Here is a 27,200-nt window from a genome sequence, read left to right on the forward strand (position 1 = left end):
GTCTGACAGATGCGGAAGAACCTCGGAGAAGTCAACGTTTTCTGGGGTCAAAGGTTATTTGGAATCTGATCTGCATCCTTAGGTGGAGATGTGGTTTAATAGGGTTCTTGGGAGGACCATCCCCCCCAGTTCTTGAGCTGTGACAGCATTAAAGAGATCAAAAATCTAAATTCTGTCATCATTTACTGACCCTCCTGTCATTGCAAACCTGTGTGCCTTTCTTTCTTCTGCAGAACACAAACACACATATTTAAAATAATGTTGGTAACCAAACAACATTGACCCCCCCGGACTGACTTCCATTGTATGAACACAAAACCACAGACATTTCTCAAAATATCTTCTTTTGTGTTCATATACAGGTTTTCAATGACCTGACGATAAATAAATGTTGACAGGACTTTTATTTTCGTCTGAACGGTCCCTTTCTGTCCTTGGGTCAGCATTAGTTCAGTATGGAACACTGCGTTTTACCCTCGGTCAGAAAGAACCCTGGGGTGCGGATTTGCACTCGTACCGAACCGAAAAACTTAAGCAACTTAAAACATAGCAACAACATTGTGTAACTAAATTAACAGGGATTTTGACAGAGCTAATAAGACTTACTGACCTCTAAATCTCTCTCATATGTTCTAATTCTCTAAATATTATGGCTTCTGTGGGAACTGCAATTTGTTTTTTGGTAATTCGGTTTATACTAAACATTCTGCTTTTTGATTTTGTCGTTGCTTATAATTAACTTTATAATTAACCAGGCAAATACATCAATTCTAAAGTAATTGGATATTAGTTTAGCATAGGAAATTTGGTAACATTTACCCTCAAGTATTCAACATAATATTAGGACTGTGTTCAGAATAACACACTACTATACTACTTACTTTTTCTATAGTGTCAAGTTTCGCGGTGAGAGACAAGGATACATGGACAGAGGACCCAAATGCAGACAGGCGGGTAAGGGGTTAACAAGACAGACTTTAATAATAACTAAAAATACAAAACAAAGACCCACGTGGTGGAACATAACAAAACATAGCAACACGGACAGGGACTAACTAGACTCGAAATAATAACAACACTTGACAAAACTAAACTAAACTAAACTAAACTAAACTAAACTAAACTAAACTACAGCACGAGACCTCACCACGACGACAAACACGACGCACCAGAACAATGATCCAGCACAGGACAGAAAACACAGGGACCTTATAAAGGGAACAAATCAAGAGGGAGCAGGTGCGGGGCATGAACTAATTAACAAACAATAACGAGGAGACGAAAAGGGCGGGAACAGAGACGCCACACCGGAGAGTGGAAGACCAACAGGGACAAAACGCCACTCTCCACATAAAACAAGAGGTTCTGTCATGGTTCTGCCACTAGGTCAAGAAAAGCAAGACAAGATGGGGCAGAACCATGACAGTCTAGTATGTATACTGCACAAAGATGACCTTCTACTGTAAAACCATGCTCTGAGGTGAGACTGTGTGCAGTACTACACCCCACAATGCAATGCTTCACTTAACCTTACATTTCAAAGCGGTACAATCTCATTATAAACAAAAAATTACAAATGAGATCTTTGTAGTATCTCGAATAAGGAGATAAAATGGCGAGGAAATTTGCCAGTAAGTCTTCTGTGTTTCAGAAATTTCTCCTGAGAAAAAAGAGCCTGAAATCACAAATGTCTTCATTAGAGCTTCAGAAGAGCTCTCAACAATGTCTCAAACTGAGCTCAGATTTGTCAAGTCTGCAATTATTAAAGATCTCAGTATAAACTCGTATAAACGTTTCCCACACAGTAAAATCGCCAGTGTTAAAAAGGTCAAATTGACACTCACAGTGTATATATAATCCACACTCTCAGAGTTAATTTGAGCCTTTTTAACACTGGCGATTTTGCTGTGCATCAAATTGACCCAAATCCAGTTTTTCCCTCTACAATCATTTTACACCTTCATGTGTTTGAACAAAATGATCCTGTTTCTATTTATTTTGAGCAATTTTAAGAGAAGTTGACACTTTAGTGAAACACAAATGAGAACTCCATCAAATCCAAAAAAACATTCCTCTGGGATCATACAAAAAATGGCATTATAATTGCATAAGAACTGTTTTTCATGGCAGGAAACTTGTAACTATAGCCCCTGACCTGCATTCAACACAAACTAACTCTAACTTTCAGAAATAACCTTACGTCATACACAGCAGCGAGTGGGATTGGTCATATAACTGTCAAGCAGTTTGCTTATCTTGACCGGTGCTTTAAGCTAGCGTTTAGCACGTCTGTTCAAGACACATGTGGTAGCAGATGGTGTACCAGTCATGATCAATGGTGTGGATTTCTTTAAACCTCAAGCAGCTACAGACAGTTTATCTTTCCAGCTGACAGCAACAGAGAAGAACAGAACAGAAAAGAGTCAAATACCTAAACAAGCCAGACTTAAACAATACAATCAATACTAATATCATAGATAATAAGTGTGGAATAAACATTGGCAACACTTATTGGACTAGACAGTTATTGCTGTTTTGAAGTATAAATGAACTATAAATGATTTCACATGATGCACTGGTGCACATACAACGGAAAAATCTTTCATCAAAATGTCGCCTTTCAAACAACCTTTCTTTTCTGCTGATGTCATTTACTGTATGAAAAAAAACACACCAAGACAAAACAATAAGCCCCCCCAAATCTGACAGGAATCTCACATTCAGGAAAAAACACCCAGTTTTGTGATCCAATAAAGTTTAAATGGCTAAAACTAGCGTAAATCTGGTTGCAAAAGTTGTTTCATGTTGGCGTGAGACCCAGAAGAATCAAACACGAAGCATATAAGCGCAAAAGAACTAAATATTTCAAAGAATGACATTATTTATGAATTATTGATCAAGTCTTAAAGGCATAGTTCACCCCATTAAGGAAAATTCTGTCATCGTTATCTCTACCTCATGTCATTCCGAACCTGTATGAACACTACTGAGGATATTCTGAAGAACATTCACTGTAAACGATTTCCCTGTATTTTTACAGCAAGTTACTGGCAGCACAGTTGCCAGCAAGTTACTGTATTTCAATTTACAGTACCTGTACTGTAATAGATTTTACGGTACACAAAATATTACTGTATAGCTACAACTACTATACTTTACTGTATTTTAACTGTATTTTTGTATTTTGGTCTATTTGTACTGCATTTTTATAATACTGTAATTTACTGCAATACCTACATTGACACATTACTACTAGTTATTACTTATTGCAATAATTACAAATAATATTATATATTATAAGTAGTAAAGCATATAAATCTATAGTTATTAATATTGTAAAACTACTATACTTCAGAATTACATTATGAATCAAAAGGCAATCCAAGCAATGTTTGTATCAAAAATATTTTTATTAAATCATTTCTTTGAAATGTAGTCGAGAAAGTGCATGACTTGCAGTCGTAGCTGGACATCCTAAACCTGGTATGACTCGCCTGGGAACATAACAGATGACCCAATCCAGCTAAACAAGCAATGGTGAGACTGTAACACAAAAAGACACATATAACAAAATATGTAAGCCATAGAAATAAGTACAAATTGTGCAGGAAATGGTGAAAGAAAATTCAGTAACACTTTACTATAAGGTTTTAATTAACATTTGTTAATGCTTTAGCTACTATGAGCAAAGAACAATATTTTTTAGCTTTAATAATATTTGTTAATGTTAGTTAATAGATATTCATTGTGCATAAACTATGTGAACAGAGACAAATTGGTTTAAAAATGTATTAGCAAATGTTGAAATGTATTAAGATTAATAATGTTAACAAATGGAACCTTACTTATAAGTGTTACTGAAAATATATATACATATATCCAAACAGTATTTTTTTTACATTTAAAAGGAGATGCAACTAAAATATTTAAACACAAACAGGCATTTATCCAATAACAAATACAGTCATTTTACCTTGCTCACCTTTGTAAACACACTTCAAACAATTAGACAGAAACTAAACTTACTTTCTGTCTCAGTCCACATTTAAAACAAAAACTGTGACAACTATTGTGCAAAATACTAAAACGAAATGATATAAGTTTGCATAAAACACATTAAATAAACAAACTTACCGAACTACCAGAAATCGAACGTCCTCCTTCAGCTGCAGCCAAGAGTTGTGCTCTGTGACTTGACAATGGGCGGGGCACTTTCGCGGATTACAGCAATCCTGTATTATTGCCATGCATATTACAGCAAGGGTACAGCAAGATCAAAATGTACTGTCAAATTTTCCCGCTCAATCAAAATTACCCACAATGCATTACGAACTGCGGTATTGTACTGTGCATTTTTACAGTAATGTTCTGCTAAATCTACCGCAACATCTAACAGTGTTGGTAACCAAACAATTTTGAACCCCATTGACTTCTATTGTTTGACACAAAACCACTGAGACGTTTCTCAAAATATCTTCTCTTGTGTTCCACAGAAGAAAGTCATATACATAACAATTAACTTCAACATTAGGTTTTATTGGTGCACGTGTCTGCTACACACACCTGGAATCCAACAAATTCTCTGTACAAGAGCTTCACACACGCAGGGAGGAATTTGGCAGTGACTCTTTCGATACACTAAGCTGAGAAAATCAGCTGCTAAACATAATCACGTCATCGATTCAAAGTCAGCATGAAACGGCTTTCTCTTGCAAGCTCAACACAGCGTTTTCACGCGAATCGTAACGTACGATAAGAAAAATATGCGAGACGGGAATAGTAAGAATTGTGCAACAGCAGAACGGAGCCAAAGCTGAGAGTGAGAGAGGACTTACACTGCCAGCAAAACAAAAACAAACTTCACTTTCTGATTGATGTGAATTGATTTTCCACGGTACTGTAGGTGTGTAAACACAACTACAGATATGTCAATAACTGTAAACCTTCAGATATCAGTGAGTCCTAATACACTTATGTTTGACGTTTCAAAAGTCCTCTGTGACTCTGCATTTTCATTGATCTTTTGCAATACCTGCACATGAAACAACAAGGAAGTTCATCTGCATGTGATGTCTGGGTTTTGTGGAACACCCTTACTAATAATCACTTTTAAAATGTCTCTAAACGTGCAAGAAGACAAGTAGCCGCTATGTATCATTTCCCCTTTCAAACCCCCGTTGGTAATAATTGTGATGCCTGCAGGCAGCTGTTTTCTTTTATGACACGCTATCTGTAGGCTCCAAACTAAAAATCTCCTGTTTGCAGCTTAAGTTATATCCAGCCGAGCTGATGAACGCATTGCTCCTGAATGCTGAAGAAGTGAAGACCTAACTGGTTTTGACAGGAGCTTCTTAGAAACAGATTACTCTGACCGGTCAAGCCGCACCTTCATAGAAGCTGTAAAAGAGGACATCTAAAACCGGCGCAGCTTGGCAGTAACATGAAAACGACCAGAATGAACTGAATCACGCGTTTGCTGTAACTGGGAACCTCTCGTGGTCCCTGGAGGCCCCCTTTAAATATTTCATTCAGTTATAGTACGCTCTTCAAAACAAAGGTTCTTAGGGTCACCACAGAATGTTCTCTAATCAAGAACCAAACAAAACTTTTTGACTCTTTAGATACGTGTCAAAGAGCTCTGACACCAGAGTAAAAAGTTGTCTAAAAGGTTTCTTATGCCATCAGACTGTAAAACGATGTTGGTTAAGGTAAGATCCTTCATTTGAATAAAGTACTGCAAGAGCGCATGGCACAACGCATCTGTTTAAACAGGTCGAGTGTTGAATAAGCGCTCACAAGCTGTCAAACGCATGCAAATGTACAGTTTAATGTCTTTAATGGATAATAGCCTCCGTCACTGAAACTTGAAGCCCTCACCACACAAGACATCTGTCTTGTCTTGAAGGATAGAATTACACCTTTGCTTTTTCGAGAAGAAACGGGACTTTACACTAAATCTACAAACTATAACACCTGAATATAGGTAAGACTTCACACCAATATTAGTACTTACTTGTCTCTGACGCTCATTTTCACTGTGCTTTGTCGTCTGCTCAGTTAGCGCCTCTTGCCTCCAAAATATGCCTCCAAAGTGCGATTTTACTTCAAGTCTCCGCGGATGCGTAAAAACAGAAACGCATTCACGTTCAGTCGCACAAAGTCTTTCACTTCTGTTTATCCGGAGCCAGAGCTGTTTCACTAACTACGAGACATTCACACAACCGATCAGTCATAACGCAACAGCATCACAAACTCTTTGAGTACTTTTGGAAAAGGCTCCACGTTGCGCGTAAAAGCGGTCCGCCTCGCGTCTCGTTCCACATTTAAAGATTTCGCCCTCCTCCTGCATGACGCCAGCAGTGGGAGGCAGAGACACCAGCAGAGGTCACAACAGTGTTATCCCTGCATCCTCCGTACACATCTGAATACAACTGTGCTTCTGAAGTGTGAGACATTCAGGGTGTCACATTAGTAAGAAAAGAAAAAAAACAGTCTGGTTATTACTTTACCTGTAAAAAGTTTATTAAATTGTTAATACGATAAGAATACATTATTTAATATTATTGCATACTAGTTAATACACTAGGGTTAGACGTTTGGGAAATATAAGAAGAGAAAGATCAACAAATGCTGTAAAAACCCATTGTTCATTGTTAGTTCGTGTTAGCTAATCCATTAACTAATATTCATGAATGTGATCTTATTGTAAAGTGTTACCACTTTAATAAGGTGTGTAATATGACTTTGGTTAAACAAAGTAATTAATTTGATATGGATACACACATGTACAGGGGCGTGTTTACCATTTTGGGGGCCCTAAGCAATGTCAACATACACATTGCCTAACATTTTTGTTTGAATTGCACAGCAGTATTGAGTACATGGAATTAATGAGACATACAGTATATACATACAAATATAAACTGGATTTATTTTACGTTGAACCACATAACAGCACAAAATTCTCATACCGTTTGTTATAAGAATAAACCTTCTTGGTTTTGGGATGAAAAAGTGTCCTTTGTTTCATTCAGAATAATACAGAATGCTTTAAGCTACAGTATAAGAGAGTAAAAGGTGCAAGATTATTCTTTTCATGCTTCTTTTCATAGAATTGTTTTGCTATATTCGTAAAATTAGTATTAGATTTCTTTTCTTTTGCTTTCTTTCGTTTTTGAGCACCGCTTTGATACGTGCGCTTCATTGCGTATATCTGAGTGTCTAAATCAAGCGTCAAATGATTTTATCGCTTGTAGCCATAGGGGGCCCCCAAGCTTGCGGGGCCCAACGCACTTGTGTGGTTTAAACGCTATATACATAAATTATATGTATGTCTGTTTAAATATAAACACCTTGAGATTGAGAACACAGCATGGTTTACAAGCAAATTTAAAATCTAATTAAAAACTGGAAATATGTTTAGAAATTAAAATAAAGGAAAAGAGCTACTCACTTTAGGTCACTGATCAATTAAGGAAATTGACATAGACCATGTAAAATTTGTATGAATGGTCATGTTTTGCAAAAAAAAGTTGAGCTCTTGTGGAGTCCATGTCAGCTTGATTTAAATGCAAAACTAAAATTAGCAAGGTATTCAGGCTGTAAGGAAAAAATAGCTACTTAAAATATAAAGGTTTATTAATGCTGTCAAAGTACAAGTAATTACATTCTACAAAAATGGAATGGAAATCCTAAAAAAATCCTCTACCAAAGTAATTTAGAAATGTGCTCATAAAATGAGTAACATCGTAATCCATCAGGGATGCATTATATTATAAAACATTCTGTAAAGGTTAGCATTCGCATAATATTTACCAATGAATATCACTGTTTTTCCAGTTTTTCCAAAATAATGACAAATTAGGGGATCAAATGGAAAAACTGCATGCAGTTCAATGAAGCATTTGTCTCTCCGCTCTCTGAATGTGAAGCAAAACTATACAAATTAATTTTCACAATGCACTTTTCTAGGAAGGATTTTAATTTAATTTCTGTAACTGTTGGAATTCTGAAAGGTAAAGTTGTTCCTGATATTTTTAAAGGGAACAAATAGTTATAATAATAGGTATTGTATACTAGGTATTGTATACTTATACAATATTTACTAAAAATTTAAAGAATGCAAACAAGTTGAACTTGTTTTATAATAAATGTTATTGTCAAGAAAAGGCTGTTGAGTAATCAGAAAATCCTGAACAATGGTGAGAAAGACTGTTCTTTATATTTTATGATGAGAAAAGATTTCTATCAACAGTAATAATTTTCTTATGTAATTCTTTTAATGAGGTGAACAACTGCGCCACCAACTGAGTAATGTGAAACATCACCACGCAGACTAATACAGAGCGAGACAAACAACACTCGGATGAAAGTAGGATGATGAAAGAAAACAAGGTGATTAATAAAATTATTTAAAATTACACTCTGGTAAGCAAACAATTTTGAACCCCATTGACTTCTATTGTATGGACAAAAAACCACTGAGACATTTCTCAAAATATCTTCTCTTGTGTTCCACAGAAGAAAGTCATATACATAACAATTAACTTCAACATTAGGTTTTATTGGTGCACGTGTCTGCTACACACACCTGGAATCCAACAAATTCTCTGTACAAGAGCTTCACACACGCAGGGAGGAATTTGGCAGTGACTCTTTCGATACACTAAGCTGAGAAAATCAGCTGCTAAACATAATCACGTCATCGATTCAAAGTCAGCATGAAACGGCTTTCTCTCGCAAGCTCAACACAGCGTTTTCACGCGAATCGAAACGTACGATAAGAAAAATATGCGAGACGGGAATAGTAAGAATTGTGCAACAGCAGAACGGAGCCAAAGCTGAGAGTGAGAGAGGACTTACACTGCCAGCAAAACAAAAACAAACTTCACTTTCTGATTGATGTGAATTGATTTTGTAGGTGTGTAAACACAGCAGATATAACTCCTAATCAGGGCTGGGGAGTAACGAAATACATGTAACTTAGTTACGTATTTAAAAGACAAAATTTGAGTAACAGTATTTCATTACAAATTACAGTTACATCCGAAAAGTATTTTAGATTACCAAAGTGTTTACTTGGAATTTCAATGGCATTTATTTCATTAAAACTTTATTAACTGTAACGGGCAATTCATGTAAACAACAATCGGTGATTCTCTGACTCTGACTTTCTGCAAAAGCATCCCAAACAGTTCTGCAGAATATGCAAAACTGGAATAATTTTAACAAAATAAGAGGGATCTGGGTTCATAGAAATTGCATATTAATTTTATTTAGTACTGTTCTATTTCACGCAATAGAAGTTTTCATATACTCCATTACACAATTTGAGCCAATTTATACAAAGTGCCACATAAAAATATTGACACATACCCTTGAATCTTTAATGCTTACCTAAATGATCAACGACTGTTTTCATGTTTTGCGAGTCCCATGTTTAAGTCATTTGTTTAGGTAATTGCGACTTTTTATCTCAGAGTTCTTTTATAGTTCTGGACTTTTTCTCACAATTGCGAGTTTATAACTCTCTGATTTATTTTCTTAGAATTGTGAGAGATATACACTCACAATTGCATCTGTCAGTCCAATGAGAGACTAAACTTTTCTCAGAATTGCGAGCTTGAGAAAAAAACTCGGAATTGTTATAAAGTTATAAAGTCAGAATTGCATGAAATAAGCTTACTATACAAATGTCAAAATTGCGAGATCTCGCATTGTGAGTTTTTCACGCAATTCACTTGCAACTGCGAGTTTAAATCTCGCAATTCTGAAAAAACTAAATTTTATTTTTTATTTAGTGATGCAAACAAGTTTCCATGAAACACAATGCAGCATTCAGAGAAGGGGGTGAAAATGTTTAAACAGGATGATGTGTAAAGATTTTTTATTTTGTAAATAGATACTATTGATTATAGATACAATTTTTTTCATTTAGTTCTTCCCTTCACATGAAGCATGTACAGTATAACCACATGTTTCCCAGAAGACAAAAGAAGTACATTTAGCCTCTTATTCAAAAAAGTTGACACACCCCAGCTCTTAATGCATTGTGCTGCCTTTTTGAGCATCAGCATTTTTCCTTTTCTTTTCTCTAAGATTGTGTGCTTTTTGCTTTAAGATATATTGTGGAAAACTAATGTTGTTTCAAATAAAATGCAGAGGAAAACCAAGTCCTCTGTTTGGCGATCCCTTTGTGTTACGTACCTTGTCAGTATTCCAAAGTATTCTAAAGTATTTAGATTAAGTTACAGAACTTGTGTAATCTAACGAAATACGTTACAAATTACTTTTTAAAGCATGTATTTTGTAATCTGTAGTGAAATACATTTTAAAAGTAACCTTCACAGCCCTGGTCCTAATACACAAATTCTTCTGTTTGACGTTTCAAAATTCCTCTGTGACTCTGCATTTTCATTGATCTTTTGCAATACCTGCACAGTACAAACAACAAGGAAGTTCATCTGCATGTGATGTCTGGGTTTTGTGGAACACTCTTTCCCAACAGATAAGAAATGTAATTTATGCAGAAGTGTGCTTAATAATAACTTTTAAAATGTCTCTACAAGTGCAAGACAAGTAACATGTATCCTTTCCCCTTTCAAACACCCTTTGGTTAAAAATGTGATGCCTGCAGGCAGCTGTTTTGTTTTATGACAGCACTATAGGCTACTAAACTAAAAAGAGATCAAATCTCCTGTTTGCAGCTTAAGTTACATCCAGACGTGCTGATGAACGCAAGCGATGAACGCATTGCTCCTGAATGCTAAAGACCTAACTGGCTTTGACAGGAGCTTCTTAGAAACAGATTACTCTGACCGGTCAAGCCGCACAACAGTGTTATACCTGCATCCTCCATACACATCTGAATACAATTGAACTTCTGAACTCTGAGACATTCAGGGTGTCACGAAAAGTAAAAAACAGTCTGGTTATTATTTTACCTGTTAAAAGTTTATTAAATTGCGCAGTCGTGGCCTAATGGTTAGAGAGTTGGACTTTCAATTCAATTCAATTCAATTCAATTTTATTTATATAGCGCTTTTCACAATGTGCATTGTTCCAAAGCAGCTTTACAGGAGCAAATAAGAAAAACACAGAAAGGTAAAACACAGCACAGTGCATGGTGTTTATTGACCAAGCAAGATCATTATAATAAATAATATCTAATAAATAAATGAATAAATAAATAAATAAATGCAGTCTCCCGGTGAGCAAGCCAACACTGCACTGCTCTGCTGGACTTGTGACCAGAAGGTTGCCGGTTCGATTCTCAGGGCCGGTGGGTAACAACTGAGGTGCCCTTGAGCAAGGCATCTTACACCTACTTGCTCCCCGGGCGCTGCAGTGATAGCTGCCCACTGCTCGGGATGTACGTGTGTTCACGACTTGCTGTGCGTGTGTTCACTACTCTCTGGATGGGTTAAATGCAGAGGTCACACTTCGGGTATGGGTCATGAATGTGATCTTACTGTAAAGTTTTACCACTTTAATAAGGTGTGTAATACGACTTAGGTTAAACAAAGTAATTCACTTTATATGGAGATACACATATACAGTACATAAATAATATGTATGTCTGTTTATTTATAAACACCTTGAGATTGAGAACACAGCATGGTAAAGGTTCAGTAAAGGTTAGCATTCCCACGTTTACAAATGAATATCACTGTTTTTCCAAAATAATGAAAAATTAAGGGAACAAATGGAAAAAAGCATACCGATACTCAAGCAAGTCCTCCAACTCATACGACCCCATTGGACGTTTTCAACGTTCCCCAAATGCGACCCCGTGGAACGTTTCCTAAAATAGCGCCTCTACCGGCATCAGGAGAAGCTTTTGTCTACCGTCATTATAAAATTATATATTGCGCTATCATTTTGCATGATGACACGTATTGGAGTGCGATTTTCACTTTAAACCGTCAGGATGAACTGTATTTACATTACAAAGTACACCATTCACGCATTTTGAGCAAACAATATAACCCATTTATTTATTGTATAATATAAAACAGTCACAATTGTTATTCAAAACGTACAAATATTCCAAGTGTACAGAGGTCAAACGATCAAGTTTTATGAGGAAAATACGCTGAAATGACAGCCATCTGCAGTAAATCTTCACATCCTGTAAACTTCCGGGTTTAACACACATTTAAAATTACAGTTCAATGAAGCATTTGTCTTTCCGCTCTCTGAATGTGAAGCAAAACTATACAAATTAATTTTCACAATAGAAATTTCCATGTACTTTTCTAGGAAGGATTTTAATTTAATTTCTGTAACTGTTGGAATTCTGAAAGGTAAAGTTGTTCCTGATATTTTTAAAGGGAACAAATAGTTATAATAATAGGTATTGTATACTAGGTATTGTATACTTATACAATATTTACTAAAAATTTAAAGAATGCAAACAAGTTGAACTTGTTTTATAATAAATGTTATTGTCAAGAAAAGGCTGTTGAGTAATCAGAAAATCCTGAACAATGGTGAGAAAGACTGTTCTTTATATTTTATGATGAGAAAAGATTTCTATCAACAGTAATAATTTTCTTATGTAATTCTTTTAATGAGGTGAACAACTGCGCCACCAACTGAGTAATGTGAAACATTACCACGCAGACTAATACAGAGCTAGACAAACAACACTCGGATGAAAGTAGGATGATGAAAGAAAACAAGTGATTAATAAAATTATTTAAAATTTATTTCACAATATAAAAAGTAAAAAATTTCTCTTCATCATCATAGAGTGCTAAGAAATTCTTTCACCTAAGAAGAGGAAAAGGACAAAATACAGAAATTAGATTTGTAAACAAAAACTAATTTTTCATTTATTACTGTGCTGACGTAACTCAATCTATTTCAAGATCTGGATTTAGTTAGTATGGATAATGTATGCAGCACGTGTAATATGTATATAATAAAGATGGACGTTTGTTTGTAATATCAGGAAATGTGTGTGTGTGTGTGATGTATAGTAAGTGTAATACATACGAGTTTGTATTATAAATATAAAAGTTTTACTGTCATTACCTGTGTTCTTATTACAACCGATCTTAAGGTGTGTGTGTTTGTGTCATACCTTCTCAATCATATCAGCACATTTGATGCCGTCGTCTTTGAAATCATCATTGACGTCCAGAGTGAGAACTGGGACTTCCTTCAGATATTGAAACTCCATACTGCAAACACACACATTTTAGACGCGTTTCTATATACCCTACCTATCAAACATCTGAACACACTTGCTCATTCTTTATCCTTTTTATGTTCTACATTTAAGAATAAAAATAAGGTGAGATGCATTCTGGGATGCTTTAAAACTACTCTTCTTGCAGTCTTTTTTAAATCTACCCATTCAAAAATAATCATAGTTTTTACATTTTCTTTATCAACTTATCTTTGTCTATAAACCTAATCTCAAGCATTTAAGTGTAAATCTCCTCACTTGTAAAGGCATGTTTGTAGTGTGTGTGTGTGTGTGATACCTCAAATTCCTGTGCTGTAACCAGCACTCATGCTTATAGTGAAGTTTCTCCAGATATTCCATTGGAATTCCCTGTTCCTCCTCTCTGCCTCTCAAATGCAATCGCTCCAAACACCGCTGGAACATGAACCACAAAACCATCTCGGTGACACTACATCCTGCAGTGGGCAAGAATACCTTCACACACTATACGGTGTACACGTGTGTGTCTGATCCTCTAGCATTTTAGCCCCATGCTAAGGTCACGGATTCAATTCCCAGGGATCAAAATAATAAATGAAACTAATCATGCATGCCTAAAGTGCATTCCAGGTCACTTTGGATAAAAGCGCCTGCCAAAGGCACAAATGTAAAAGTTGAGTAAATGTACCTCAGGCTTTGCCCGCAGGTAAATGATGCCATCCAGTTCAATGTGCTGCCCAAACTGCTTATGCAGCCAGCCGTGCCAGTCCTGATAGATCGCCCATTCGGTTTCATTCAAACACTCGCTCTCATACAGGTTGGATGCAAAAATATACCTGCAACACACACACACATTTACTTCATAAATTATTTTCTATATTTGTCCGATTATAGTTTCAGAGGACAAACGTGTCGTCAAATGACTTCGTTACTTTCTCTCTAAAACAGCCTAGCTCAAAACACGAATCAATCTTTCTCTCATTTACACTCACCTGTCGCTGTACACAGATCGTTCGAAGAACTGCACGGGATTCTCCGCCTCACGGAGCTTCCCATTGGTGGATCGGATCTGGGCCCGGATGCGGCTCATGCAAGCGTAACTCTGGAAGGTGTACGCCCATCGCTCAGGTTTCTCGTACATCATCTGGAGAACGTTTTCGCCACTTTTCTGAGAGGTGGTTAATTCCTGTAAACACACACATGTACGATATACCATGTATAGTTATCATTTATTTAATGTCTTTATTCTTTATATTACCAAAAAACAAACGTATTTACATTTGCATCAGCAATTGACTGCTTCTTAAAGAAGAGTCCAACATGCTTTGTGCCAACTCAAGGTCATAATATTACATTACATTACTTTACTTTCCTGGATGCTGATTGGTTAATAGAGCAATAAAGTAAAGCATTTAAAGGAACCTAACACAGACATTTGTAATTGTACTACGAGTCTTCTGAAGCTAAAAATGACATTTTCAAATGGTTAGTTAAGATATAAAACATCTGTCACTAAAAGTGTTCTGAGATCTGAACATTGTGACATTTGCATGCAAAGCGTTTGGCAGATGCTTAGTCCAGAGAGACCTCACAAGTAAGTATACATTTTATTAGTTTGCATGCTTCCTGGGAATCAAACCAACAAGCATGGAGAACCATATTGAGTTACAAGAACACAATGAAAGTTGTCATACATGAAAATGTATGACAACCACTTTACCACTTTCCTGTAGCTCAGTGGTAAGAGCATGGCGTTAACAACGCCAAGGTCATCATGGGTTCGATCCCAGGGGATTGCACATACTTAGAAACCAAAAAATGTATAGGAAAATGCAATGCAAGTCACTTTGGATAAAAGCGTCTGCCAAATGCATAAATGTAAATATAAAACGTGCATTCTAGTCCAGTTTAATGGATCTAACACTGTACTTTAAAGGGATAGTTCACCCCCCCCAAAAAAAATCTGTCATCATTTACTCACCCTCAGGTCGTTTCAAACCTATATACATTTCTTTGTTCTGTTAAACACAAAGAAAGATATTTGTAAGAATGTTAGCAATTTTAAAATTTTAGGAACACAAACAGTTCTGGGGCACCTTTGACTACCATTTAATTTTTCCTACTATGGCAGTCAATGATGTCAGAATTGAAAATTGCTAACATTCTTCCAAATTTCTTCCTCTTTGTTCATCAGAACAAAGTAATTTATATCGGTATGAAATGACATGAGGGTGAGCAAAAGATGTCAGAATTTTCATTTTTGGGTGAACTATCACTTTACGTTCAGTAGATGAGTGTGTAAGCAGCTCTGCTCTGGTTCAGTGCTCAGCTGTTGACGACTGAACCATCTGTTGAGTCCCGACGGACGAGTGTTTGCCACTACTGTTTCCATCGCAGCGGTGGATTACAGGCTTCATAGAGGCAATCATATAAACATCTAACGTACAGTGGCTAGGGCTGTGAGGGGTAAGGTTTTGTTTCTTTCCGTGGTGAAGACGCAACAAATTGTGCGGTTTGGCGGTTAATCGAACCACACACCTGCACAAATCCACCATTTATAATATTTTTTTCAGAGTGCAACATAGAGGCTTTTTCGCCGCAGAAGCTGCAGAAAGAACAACAGGGTAACAATATAAACGCATTTGTGCAAACGCAACTTGTTGAAACTTTGAATAATTAATATTTTTCATAAGAATAAAAACTGCGTCACCACAGGGTTAAGTTATCTCTACAGAAGACCCTAGAGTTGTCACTTCTTATTTAACACTTCTTCACTTCATAATATACAGAAAATGTAAAAAATAATTTGTATGTGTTGTGTTCCTAAATCTTTGTTCACACAGATCACAAGCTAGTTTAAATATTTTAATATTTTACGCACCGGATGCCTGGATCGCGTGTTATGCTCAGATGATTTATAAGAAGATCCTGTTTGTATTTGATTTTATTTGTAGTTGATTGGTATTCAGCTTTATATTTTATTCTTGAACCACCTTGTTACAGATTCATCTGATCTGTTCATTTTGTTATTGTTTTATTATTTAGTTTAATATTGTCCATTTTTTACATTTAAATTTATTTTTTATATAAAAAGATACTGTTTATCTTAAGTAATTTTATTTGTAGTTGATTGTATTGCACTATTTCCACGTTGCTAATTTTTCTAACCAAAAGTAATTAAAGTGGTTAACATGTTTACAGTAAATGCATTGTCTACTGGTTTATTTAGCTCATTTTCAGTACACCACATTAAGTATGCCAATTGGTACTGCAAGACTTTGAATGTTAAAGTGCAAATGAACACCTGACCACTCCTGTGGGTTTGCTACTGTTACAATTAAAATCTGTAGAAGGGTTAAAACATGGTTTGATGTAAGCAAGCTACAACAAATAAAATCGATAATGGGTGTTTTAGATTTATAGTGTGTGAATAATCAAGGATTGACAATAATTAGTCATATTGGTGGCACAGAGGGGCCCCCAAATAAAATTCTGCTTAGGGCCCCCTGAAGGCTTGGGCCGGCCCTGCTCAGATCACTCACATCACCATATTAAAATGTTTCAAAACTGGTGAGCCACAGAATTCGTTAACTTTACTTGCATTAGGTATAAAAATACCAACGTAATATTAAATGATTAACAATAATCCATTTATTACCATAACTTCGGAGCAGTTGTTCTTTGTAAATTCATTCGTTTGTTAAAAATATATTAAGTAATGCTAATTTCAACAACTTGAAACATGAAAATGTACATTTCACTGCCTTCAGGGGACCCCAAGCAGAATTTTATTTGGGGGCCCCTCTGTGCTACCAATATGACTAATTATTGTCAATCCTTGATTATTCGCACACTATAAATCTAAAACACCCATTATCGATTTTATTTGTTGTAGCTTGCTTACATCAAACCATGTTTTAACCCTTCTACGGATTTAATGTTAATGAATTTGGCCTTAGCATAAGACTGGTACCTTTTTCCTTCAAAGAAGTTTAAAAGGGTCGTCGCTTTCAGGTTACAGCCTGTAAATAAATTCGCACAGATGCTTTTTTTCTTTGTTTTAAAACGCGCTGTGATTCCTTAGTTACCTTAGTTGAAATAAATACCTTATTTATTGATGCAAAGCTAAACAAGACAGACACTGACTATGACCAAGAAAACAATATTTATCACAGACTGGCAGTACACATTTTGTTCGTTTTGTTTTGTTTGTTTTCTTTTTGTATTATTCCATTCCGCGCAGGTTTAAATGCAGTTTTTATGTATTTTTCTATTTCTTTTTTTCCAACATTGCTAATTTTTCAACATTAAATAACTATATACAGGATATAATATGAATATGATATAATTGATAATGAGATAATTATAGGCTTGATGTGAAATTGTGACTAAATTAGTCAAAAAATTAACAAATTACGTCTTTATTAACTTAAATTAAATAAACTAATATTAGAATTAATTCTGAACTAAAACTGCTCATCCTTTTTTTCCGGGGATCCAAATTACCGTAACCTCTCTATTTCACTCAGTGCACCAAATCAACATTATGTATCAATTTCTGTGCGCTACCAATACAAAAAACATGCGGTGATGACCTCAACACCGCGGTCGGCATCTCCGGTTATCGTCACAGCCCTAACAGTGGCCCAAAAATATTTTGACACCATGAATGCCACTGCATAAGCTCACAACATATCAAACCACATCGCACCTGGAAACCAATGATGCGAGAAGTTTTCTAAAAACTGACAATGTTTTTCTAAAAGCACTTGCAACAATGGCTCAAAAAAGTGAAGTCATTGGCAGATTTTAGCTGTTTGAATTTTATGTCAAAATACAGTATGTTTTTTTTATCATTTAATGTCTATCAAATTTCTTTTGTTTGTGAGAGAAAATAAAAGTTTGTGAAAGAGTGAAAAAAAGACTGCACCTCATGATCATCGTGGTGAGTTTGTACATTGCACCACCTGGCGATGGGTTCTGGCACAACCTCCCATTCTCTGTCATGCTCCTCCAACAATCGAACAAAAGTGGATTTACCCGCCGCTAGAACAGATTAACATGAACAAATCAATATATTTCAAACACAGTAGTACATGTTATGTTCATAAATACCAGAAACAACAAAAACAACCACTGAATAACTGAAGAAAAACGCCTCGTAGGCTGATTTGAGAGATTAGTTGTTTTTGACGCTCGGTGCGTGTCATCAAAGTACCGCGAGAGCGCTTCGAAAGCATTGCTTTCAAATAGCTCTCGCGATCATTGCATGAGGTCGAAAAGACAATGCTTTTTAACATATTCAATTTAATCCATATTTATTTCTATAGCGATGCTCGCAGTTTTGCATTGTTGCAAGAAGCTTTACAATAAATACATATTAATACTGATGACAAAAAGTAAAAAAGGAAATGATGAGAATACATAGGCTAATAACTTGCATTCAGTTCCGCACAAGGACAATTTAAAATGTAACAAAAAGATACGATTTCATGTTACTTTAAGAGAAAATGTGCATAAAACAAACTTTTGTCCGACATACAGTATATGCACCACATCACACAACAGGAAATGTCAGTTTCAAGTTCATTTCGACATTTGTATCAATAACCTCAAGTCTAATCTTATAAACAAAAACGCATGTCACAATACATAAATGTTCAATTAAACCTTATACAGATACTTGTATAAGTTTGTATCCAGTTATAAAATATGCTCGCAGAAAACAAAGAATTTCTTACCAATGTTGCCTTCTACAGAGATCCGTTTGATCCTTTTCTCCAGACTGTCATTCAGAGGACTTGGACAGGCTCTTTTGGCTGTGGGATACATTTTATTTATGCAGTAATGTAGCAATATAAAATAAGAAGCTGCTGTTCTGCAAACGGCGGGAGATTAAATTCTGGCGCTTGAACGACAGGCTCCGCCCATCCGGATACAGCTGCTGTCAAATTACATGTGCTTGAACAGTCGGGGCCAAAGGTTTTGAGAATGACACAAATATTAATTTTCACAAAGTCTACTGCTTCAGTGATTTTTATATGTTTTTGTCAGATGTTACTATGGTATACTGAAGTATAATTTCAAGCATTTCATAAGTGTCAAAGGCTTTATTGACAATTACATCAAGTTTATGCAAAGACTCAATATTTGCAGCGTTGACCCTTCTTTTTCAAGACCTCTGCAATTCGCCCGGGCATGCTGTCAATCAACTTCTGGGCCACATCCTCACTGATGGCAGCCCATTCTTGCATAATCAATGCTTGGAGTTTGCCAGAATTTGTAGGTTTTTGTTTTGCTTGAGGATTGATAAACAAGTTCTCAATGGGATTAAGGTCTGGGGAGTTTCCTGGCCATGGACCCAAAATGTTGATGTTTTGGTCCCCGAGCCACTTTTTGCCTTATGGCACGGTGCTCCATCATGCTGGAAAAGGCATTGTTCATCACCAAATTGTTCTTGGATGGTTGGGAGAAGTTGCAATCTTACTAGCAGCAATAGCCTTGCCTGTGAATCCCTTTTTGTGCAAAGCAATGATGACTGCACGTGTTTCCCTTCAGGTAACCATGGTTAACAGAGGAAGATTTCCAGCACCACCCTCATTTTAAAGCTTCCAGTCTGTTATTCTAATTCAATCAGCATTAGTGATCTCCAGCCTTGTCCTCATCAACACTCTCTCCTGTGTTAACCATGCAGAGAATCACTGACATGATGTCAGCTGGTCTTTTTGTGGCAGGGTTGAAATGGAATGTACATGTTTTTTGGACTAAGTTCATTTTCATGGCAAAGAGGGACTTCACAATAAAGTTCAATTCATCTGATCACTCTTCATAACATTCTGGAGTATATGCAATTCGCCATCATAAAAACTGAGGCAGCAGACTTTGTAAAAATTAATATTTGTGTCACTCTCAAAACTTTTGGCCACGACTGTACATATACATACATACAATACCATACATACAGAAATGACATATTAACGACTGTTTATGTCGAGATAGATTAAAATAATCGTGAATAAGAGGGTTTTATTTGCTCCATGTACAGCAAAATAACAGTTTGAGATATTATAACAATGCAAAATAGAGCAATATCAGAAGTCTTGTTTATAGTTGAGCCAGCTGCACATATTTACATGTAACATCCTAATTATTATACAATCCCGGGAAAATATATTCCTGTTTAAGTGACAAAAGTGTTGTATAAATAGTTTTATCCTATATTAATCTGTGGTTGGCACTTTTACACTTGCATTTAAACCATTACATTCGTAAAACAATATAATTTTTTAAACAATGTCAAAAAAGACAAAAGGAAAAGAAATAAAAAGATGGACACATTTTCTTAAACAGAAAAGCAAATATGAACATGGAAGTAAAACAATTAACTTCAGAATCAAATGCCGTGCAAAATCTTTCATAAAAACAGACAAAACTCCTAATGTATCGCATACATTGCAGAACGTTTGCATGAACAACCTTATAATACAAGTAGTTCAAATATATCTGAACTGAATAAAAGTCAAACCAATAATGAAATGGTTTGGGAAAACTAGCGTTAATAACCTAGTTTAATGGACTAAACGTTTCACACAGTGCTAAAACAAGGTCCGAAAAAATGATGAAATGAAATAGATGGAGTGGCTTATGTAACGTAAAACAAACGTCTTCTCCGCGTCTTTGAGCTGTTATCTTGAAAACGACAAGCAACTTCACAGAATCAAGGCCAATGTTTATCACCAGCCATCTGTGTTCAACAAGAGCTGCTGTTCCAACATGCATTGCACATTTCACAATATTTCAGCTTTAGTAGTCAAAACCAGCCTAAAATAATCCCCCCCAGTATAAAATCCACAGACCAGAAATATATCATGACCAAATTAAATAAAGTGACGTTATATGAACTATCAACAATATTCTGTGATAATGTCAATAAGGACAGATAATTGATCATTGTTGCATAGAAGAATAGACTTCAGCTATTTAACCGCATCCACTAGCATCAGCGTTATGGCACTGAAGATTCAAACAGGCCTAAAACATTCACACCAAACAGAGCAAAAACCGAGCAAATCAGCTCTTCACTGCCGTATGCGAAACAGTCACCATGCGAACAACTCGCAAAGAAAAATGTCCACAGACTAAATTAATCATGTCAACAACTTAAGATACTAACAACAAAGTGTACCCATTTCAACCAGGTATCAAGTTTTCAGTAAATGCATTCAGAAAAATGTGTTTTATTTTTAGGATAAACCTAATTTTCTTAGGGTTGATCCCTTTTTTAACTGTTAGTATTGTGCAGATTCTACAAATTCACCTAGCATGTGCCGTCGCGCTAAAAGCAAAAGATGAATGAATAGTTGAAAGATAAAGATCACGGTTATTCCTACACCATTTACTCTGTGTCTCTGTCTTTCTCCGAGTTTATCTGTCTTTAGTCGTCAGCTTCTCGATGAGTTCTTGAAGTGGTGCTAACTCCTTGCGGTCAATCAAGTTAAATTCCTGAAATGCAAGACAAAAACGCATTTTAATGGAACATACAACTATTTTTAACGTTAGCATGCTTTGTGTACTCCATAATTAAACCATTACAAAAAATCATTTGACTAAAGATGACATCGTGTGATGTGTTTTGTAATCGTACAGTGCTGGGAGAATACAGTTTTGCATGCAAAACATATTTATGTTCAGTTTCATCTGATTTAGATAAAGGAACAGTTTACGCATAACTTTCACTGTTATCTTCCTTTACTTCGTCTTTCTTACCACACGCAGTTTTATTTTATTCTGTGGTTCAGTAGGATCATTTTAAAGAATCTCCACACTGCTTTCTGTGATAAAGATTCTTTACTACCTGATAAACTGCTATTTTTAGAAGTTCAATTGCTTCTATTGTTTGCCTCATTTGTAAGTCGCTTTGGATAAAAGCGTCTGCTAAATGACTAAATGTCAACGTAAATATTGTTTTTCTCATTTGGCTATTCTCATTCATTTCTATCTGACAGACTACCTGGACAAAGAAGATGAAGTGTTTGAAGGACGTGTTGAGGTGGGCTTCCTCCTGCAGCTGCATGACTGCGTCAAAGTGTTGATGATATATATGAGCGTAAACTCTGAACAAGCGCTTTAGAATGATCTTAGCCACGGACATGAAGTTCTTCCGAAAGGGAACACCTGAACAGAACACATGATATCATTGTTTAATAGCACAAGAACAATTACGATTAGTTGTTTATTAGCTTTAGGGTTTATGCCACATCATGGGGTTGTGATGTCACTGGTACCTATTTTTGAAGGAAACAGAGTCTCGTCGTCCAGCTGGTCCTGAACCCACGTCATTAAATAATCAATGTACTTTGGAGCAGAGCACTTAATAGGCTTCTTAATGTTGGTCCCGTCCGCCCAATGATACTCGTATCTAAACAGAAAGAGATGAGCGGGGTGCAGAAGAACAGAGAGGAATATTGTCACACCGGCCAGACTCACTCACTTGGGTCCTGCCGACATGACCGGGCAGCTGTCCTCCGAGCAGAAGTCTGTGATGGTGCCATACAGCATGTTTATCTGGTTGAAGAAATCCACCGCTGTGGAAACAACCACACACAAAAAATTCTGACTTTTGTTTTGAAATGTGTACATGAAAATATGCAAATGAAAAAAAAAACGGAAATATATTTTCATAGCTGGAAACTTTATCTGCAGTCCACAAAGACCATATATCACAACTAAAGATCTCTTTGATGACTATTACATCTCAATAAACAGAAAATAGATTTGATTCTTTTAGGTTTTACATACGTGACAATTGCTCAGCAATCTAGTGAGCGGTCTACATAAGGAGCATTTTAAGGCAATGGGGGAAGTGTGCTAGTATTTCTGTAATAGACAAAAGGTCCCTCGGGACTGGCCGGGTTATTAGTGGATGGGTCTGGCTTGGCGTAACCAATAGGTTAGAGGTCAAAGTAGTTAAATGAGAAAAGCATACAAACACACACATGGAGACAAAACAACAAAACCATATACAGTAACAAACGTGTGGTCCAGACGAATGCTTTCATTTGCATGTGTGTGTTAGGTACACACATTGTGTGCAGTGTTACGTGCGTCTAATGCACACATAAACTAATGAAACGATTTATATGACATCAATCTCAGTTCTTACTGTTAACAGCAATCCATTCATTAAGATCTTCTCCATCAGGAAGCATGACAGCCATACGGAGGTTCCCGCTGCCCAGCGTAGCTTCAGCATGTTTGAGCAGCTCATACTGGTGAGAACCTTCTGGAATGTTCTTCTTTGGCTTAAACGTCTTAGAGGAACGGTTCCCACTGGATGAGATGGAGATTGGAAAATATCAATGACAATTTCCTTATCTACGAAGACAATCTAAACTGAGGTCTATTAGGATCTGAGTACATGTTAATGTTACGCATTTTCTCATCTGAAGACAAATCTAAAGGCACCGAAATCTGTTCAGATCAGATCAAATTGAAACCATCAAATAACCCAAAAAAGACACAATGGCAATGACATCACATGTCTGTTTTGTGATCACGACGGACGTAACTTCTCTAAATCCCAAGCGTCTGGTCATGCATCACGAGAGCTTCTCAATGTTCTCACGACACATTCTCAGCTGTTCAGTTTCCCTATAATGAACACGCTTTCTCATAAATTTCAGATATATCAGATCAACATCAGATGAAGCAACATTCTGTATTTCTCAGTTTCCCCACTCACTTCCCTATAATGAAGACGTAAACATATTCCTTACAGCAATTACAAGCAAATACAACCGCCCTTCCTCTCCAAAACGATAAGACAAAATGGAGCAAAAGGGGATTGAATTTGATTAAACAATATTTTCCAAAAATAACACTTTTGACTGCGTTCCCATACAAAAATAGTGTAGTATACTATAGTATTTACTAGAGTAAACTGTAGTAAAATTCCTAGATACTATAATGGTTTTGAGTCTTTACTACTATTGATCAATTTAATATAGTCAATAGAATACAGTAAAATACATGACCAAAGTGTAATTACTGTAATTGTTAAAGTATACTCCAATTTACCATAGTTTATTATAGTAAACACTAAACTATATCACAGTCGTTTTCATGTGGATATACAGTCTAAATAAGAACATCTGCATGACCATCTTTTGTGTTACCATCAAATATGGCATTGCATTTTCATGCAGTTTCAGCAAAGACGGAGATTCCCAACAAATTAGGGACAAAACATACAATGCAACTCTCTGATACAAAGTGACAAGGCTTTCTGAACACACTCATCCCAGCGTGAATGATGAACAAACATGCATTACATAAGATCTGCCTTACTGTCAACTTCAATCACATCCGAGAACCAAAAGAACGGGAGTAAATGTGGCAGAACTGGGTCAATCTGCATCCCAAAATGTTTCGAAAAACAACTGTCGGGTCCAGATACCGACACGTTTGATAATCTGAAGTCAATCCGCCGCTCCAAACAACTCAAGCGGCTCTTAGCACGTCGAGCTAAGGGAGTAAACTGGTGTGAATCTTTAAATGAATGATAAATGACAGAATCAGGCTTACAATAAGAAGCTCATCTTCCGTCCGGTTCAGATCCGATAGTCCCGGTCCGATGTTCGGCTGCGCGAGGGAGTAATGCAGTTCAGCCACCTGGCAACAAACTTCCCACAGCACGTGGGTCCTTTAAACTGGTTTGTGGAGCTGTATAGTATGTGATGTTGGAAATCACGCGGAAAGAGACATGGTTAAAACGACGTATGTGTTTTACAGATCTGTCCCGCCTGGAAACACAAATCTCGCGATGGTTCGTGTCGCTTTCGTCAGCATTTATCCGCTTGAACTTTTTGTGCAGTACAGTAAAACCGAAGTTCTTATTTATTATTTTGTTTTCAGAATGACAATTAGAAAGATTAAGAACAATTGTGTGCAGTAATCCTTTATGTCTCATATATGACTTATTTACAACGTATGCGTAATTAATTTAGAACAAACCAAAAAGCAACGCATTGAAAAACATGTAATGTTTTAAAATCACTACAATTGTATTTATTTATTTATTATTGTTTGCGCAAATGCTGTGGGTGTTGATGCCCCCGAAGCGCCATGTGTGCGCAGTGACGCATTATTGGCTCCACCCACAATGCAACGCAGACAAGGGAACCTCCAAGACAAGAGGAGCAAATGCTCTACTACTTTAAACTGACATTACCGACAAGATTAGACCGTTTTGAGGACACCGATTCAGAGGTTCTGTTATAACACTTATTATTCCAGGCGGAAGAAACCCGACAACAGTCTTCAGAGGTTTGGATAATATCTTTACGTGCTCCTCCTCGCTGCCTTCATAATACCATAATAAGAACAGCGCCGTCAGATAAATAACCGATTTCATTTTGTCAGCATGATTTTTATCCAGGAAAACTTCAACGGCAACATCTTTTTCGATAGTGCAGTGCGCTGTTTGCTTGATAACTTTATTTCGCAATGTGTTTATTTGTCTGATATTGTAGTAAACTGTACTTTACAGCTATTGTCCTTGTGGGGGAAAAGCGACGCCCACAGGCCGCCGGTGGTACTGCAGGGGTCGGGAGTTGTAAGTGAGACATTGGGGAGTCTGAATAATTTAACGGTGGAAAATGAGCTCCGAAGAGGCGGCGGCTCCAGCGAAGACAGGAACAGATGACGATGGCATGTCCTGGTGGTACCGGTGGATCTGCAAAATAGCAGGTGTTCTGGGCGGCGTATGTAAGTATTAGAAAAGTGTACCTATGTGACAGCCCAATGCAGAATTACAGTGCTGTAGCACCCATTTGACACGTGTTTCTCTGTAAGTAAGTGTATCAGCGCGCGATGGTTTTCCTTTACACCCAACCCAACATAATCAATGACACCCCTGAATTTGAAATGCACAAGCCATAGGGGTTAAATGTACCTGACATGTCAAAATAAGAAATACGAATGGTCTCATGATGATACACAATGACATCACTTTCCTACAGGCTAAGCTGTACTTAAAATAAGAAATAAGGTCTTCGTGTGATGTCATGATGTTCACAATGACATCGCTTTGAATAGGAGAAATCAAATAATGTAAAAACTCATTGTGAAACGCTGTAGTAATTACAGTCTTTTTACAAACACAGTTCGGCTCAGAACTGTCATGGTAACACAGGTGTCATAGCAACAGCAACTATCTCGTCTCCTCCTGATTTGCTCGTGCTTTCTCCATCCTTTCTCATTCCTTTGTTCTGCCACGCTGCTTGCAGTGTTGCTTTGTATTGTATTGCATTGAAGGAGGCCTAAGGACTAATGACACTCTTTCTCAGATTATATTCTGATTTAAAGTGATTTGGCATATACAGCAATGGAGTTTTTACAATACAGAATGAATAAAACACAGTGTGCATAAGACCTCGTTTTGTTCACCACCACATCCGCCGGCCACAATAGTTCTGTTGTCTTTCAAATATGCTGAGACATGGGTGACAGACGCAGCTGTGCAGTCAGACCCGACAAAAGCTCCTGGTTCTTCCTGCCAACCAACTGCTCCGCACGGAGTGTCTGTCATTCCTGTCTATCAGCTTTTCAGCTCTGTTAATAAACGAATTCTCACAACAACCACTGCAAGACATGTACATGGACACTTGATCTAAAACATCTTCGTGTTCACGGTCTAGAGACTATGCTATTGTTTATATAAATATAATATCGATGAAATCTCTCTCTGTCTGTCACAGCATGTGCCACAATGGGAGTTTGGAATTGCGTGACTGTGAATCCCTTAAACATCGCTGCTGGAGTCTGGATGGTGTAAGGATCAAACGTTCCCTTTTTATTTCTTTAAATGTTTACACGAGACCCCTTTATTGAAATCCCGTTTCTTCTTCAGGATAACAGCGCTTGTGCTGTTTCTCTGTGAGGTGCCTTTCTGCTGTCAGTTTATTGAGTTTGCAAACGCAGTGGCGGCGCGTGCAGACCGACTGAAGCCCTGGCAGAAAGCTCTCTT

The 27,200-nt window shown here is 36.8% G+C and overlaps 4 protein-coding genes across 4 annotated transcripts in view; 1 reads left to right on the forward strand and 3 right to left on the reverse strand.

Annotated features, from left to right (window-relative positions):
• slc4a4b (solute carrier family 4 member 4b) overlaps positions 1 to 6,335 on the reverse strand; it is a 37,431-nt gene extending 31,096 nt beyond the window's left edge. The window contains 1 exon segment of the mRNA XM_057360062.1: positions 6,014 to 6,335. Within this exon segment, the coding sequence (XP_057216045.1) occupies positions 6,014 to 6,030 (17 nt within the window). The 5' untranslated portion in view covers positions 6,031 to 6,335.
• A 5,408-nt stretch (positions 6,336 to 11,743) lies between these two features.
• dck (deoxycytidine kinase) lies at positions 11,744 to 19,128 on the reverse strand. The gene is made up of 7 exons (XM_057360951.1): positions 18,916 to 19,128; positions 18,105 to 18,220; positions 14,167 to 14,360; positions 13,863 to 14,010; positions 13,494 to 13,609; positions 13,088 to 13,187; positions 11,744 to 12,774 (listed from the first exon to the last, which is right to left on the reverse strand). Exons 1-7 carry the CDS (start codon positions 19,004 to 19,006, stop codon positions 12,748 to 12,750), a joined length of 792 nt encoding a protein of 263 aa, XP_057216934.1. The 5' UTR covers positions 19,007 to 19,128; the 3' UTR covers positions 11,744 to 12,747.
• A 1,048-nt stretch (positions 19,129 to 20,176) lies between these two features.
• mob1bb (MOB kinase activator 1Bb) lies at positions 20,177 to 24,908 on the reverse strand. Its single transcript, XM_057360952.1, has 6 exons — positions 24,758 to 24,908; positions 23,337 to 23,503; positions 22,665 to 22,758; positions 22,459 to 22,592; positions 22,185 to 22,348; positions 20,177 to 21,676 (listed from the first exon to the last, which is right to left on the reverse strand). The coding sequence occupies exons 1-6, from the start codon at positions 24,769 to 24,771 to the stop codon at positions 21,599 to 21,601; spliced, it is 651 nt and encodes a 216-aa protein (XP_057216935.1). The 5' UTR covers positions 24,772 to 24,908; the 3' UTR covers positions 20,177 to 21,598.
• Positions 24,909 to 25,340: 432 nt separating this feature from the next.
• The window catches only part of cacfd1 (calcium channel flower domain containing 1), a 2,863-nt gene continuing 1,003 nt past the window's right edge, over positions 25,341 to 27,200 (forward strand). Inside the window, exons 1-4 of the mRNA XM_057360779.1 lie at positions 25,341 to 25,498; positions 25,722 to 25,939; positions 26,932 to 27,004; positions 27,084 to 27,200. The exon at positions 27,084 to 27,200 is cut by the window's right edge and continues 9 nt beyond it. Of these exons, the coding sequence (XP_057216762.1) occupies positions 25,831 to 25,939; positions 26,932 to 27,004; positions 27,084 to 27,200 (299 nt within the window). The 5' untranslated portion in view covers positions 25,341 to 25,498; positions 25,722 to 25,830. The remainder of the gene's footprint in view (positions 25,499 to 25,721; positions 25,940 to 26,931; positions 27,005 to 27,083) is intronic.

The sequence above is a fragment of the Triplophysa rosa genome, linkage group LG19 (genome assembly GCF_024868665.1).
Source record: "Triplophysa rosa linkage group LG19, Trosa_1v2, whole genome shotgun sequence".
NCBI lineage: Eukaryota > Metazoa > Chordata > Actinopteri > Cypriniformes > Nemacheilidae > Triplophysa > Triplophysa rosa.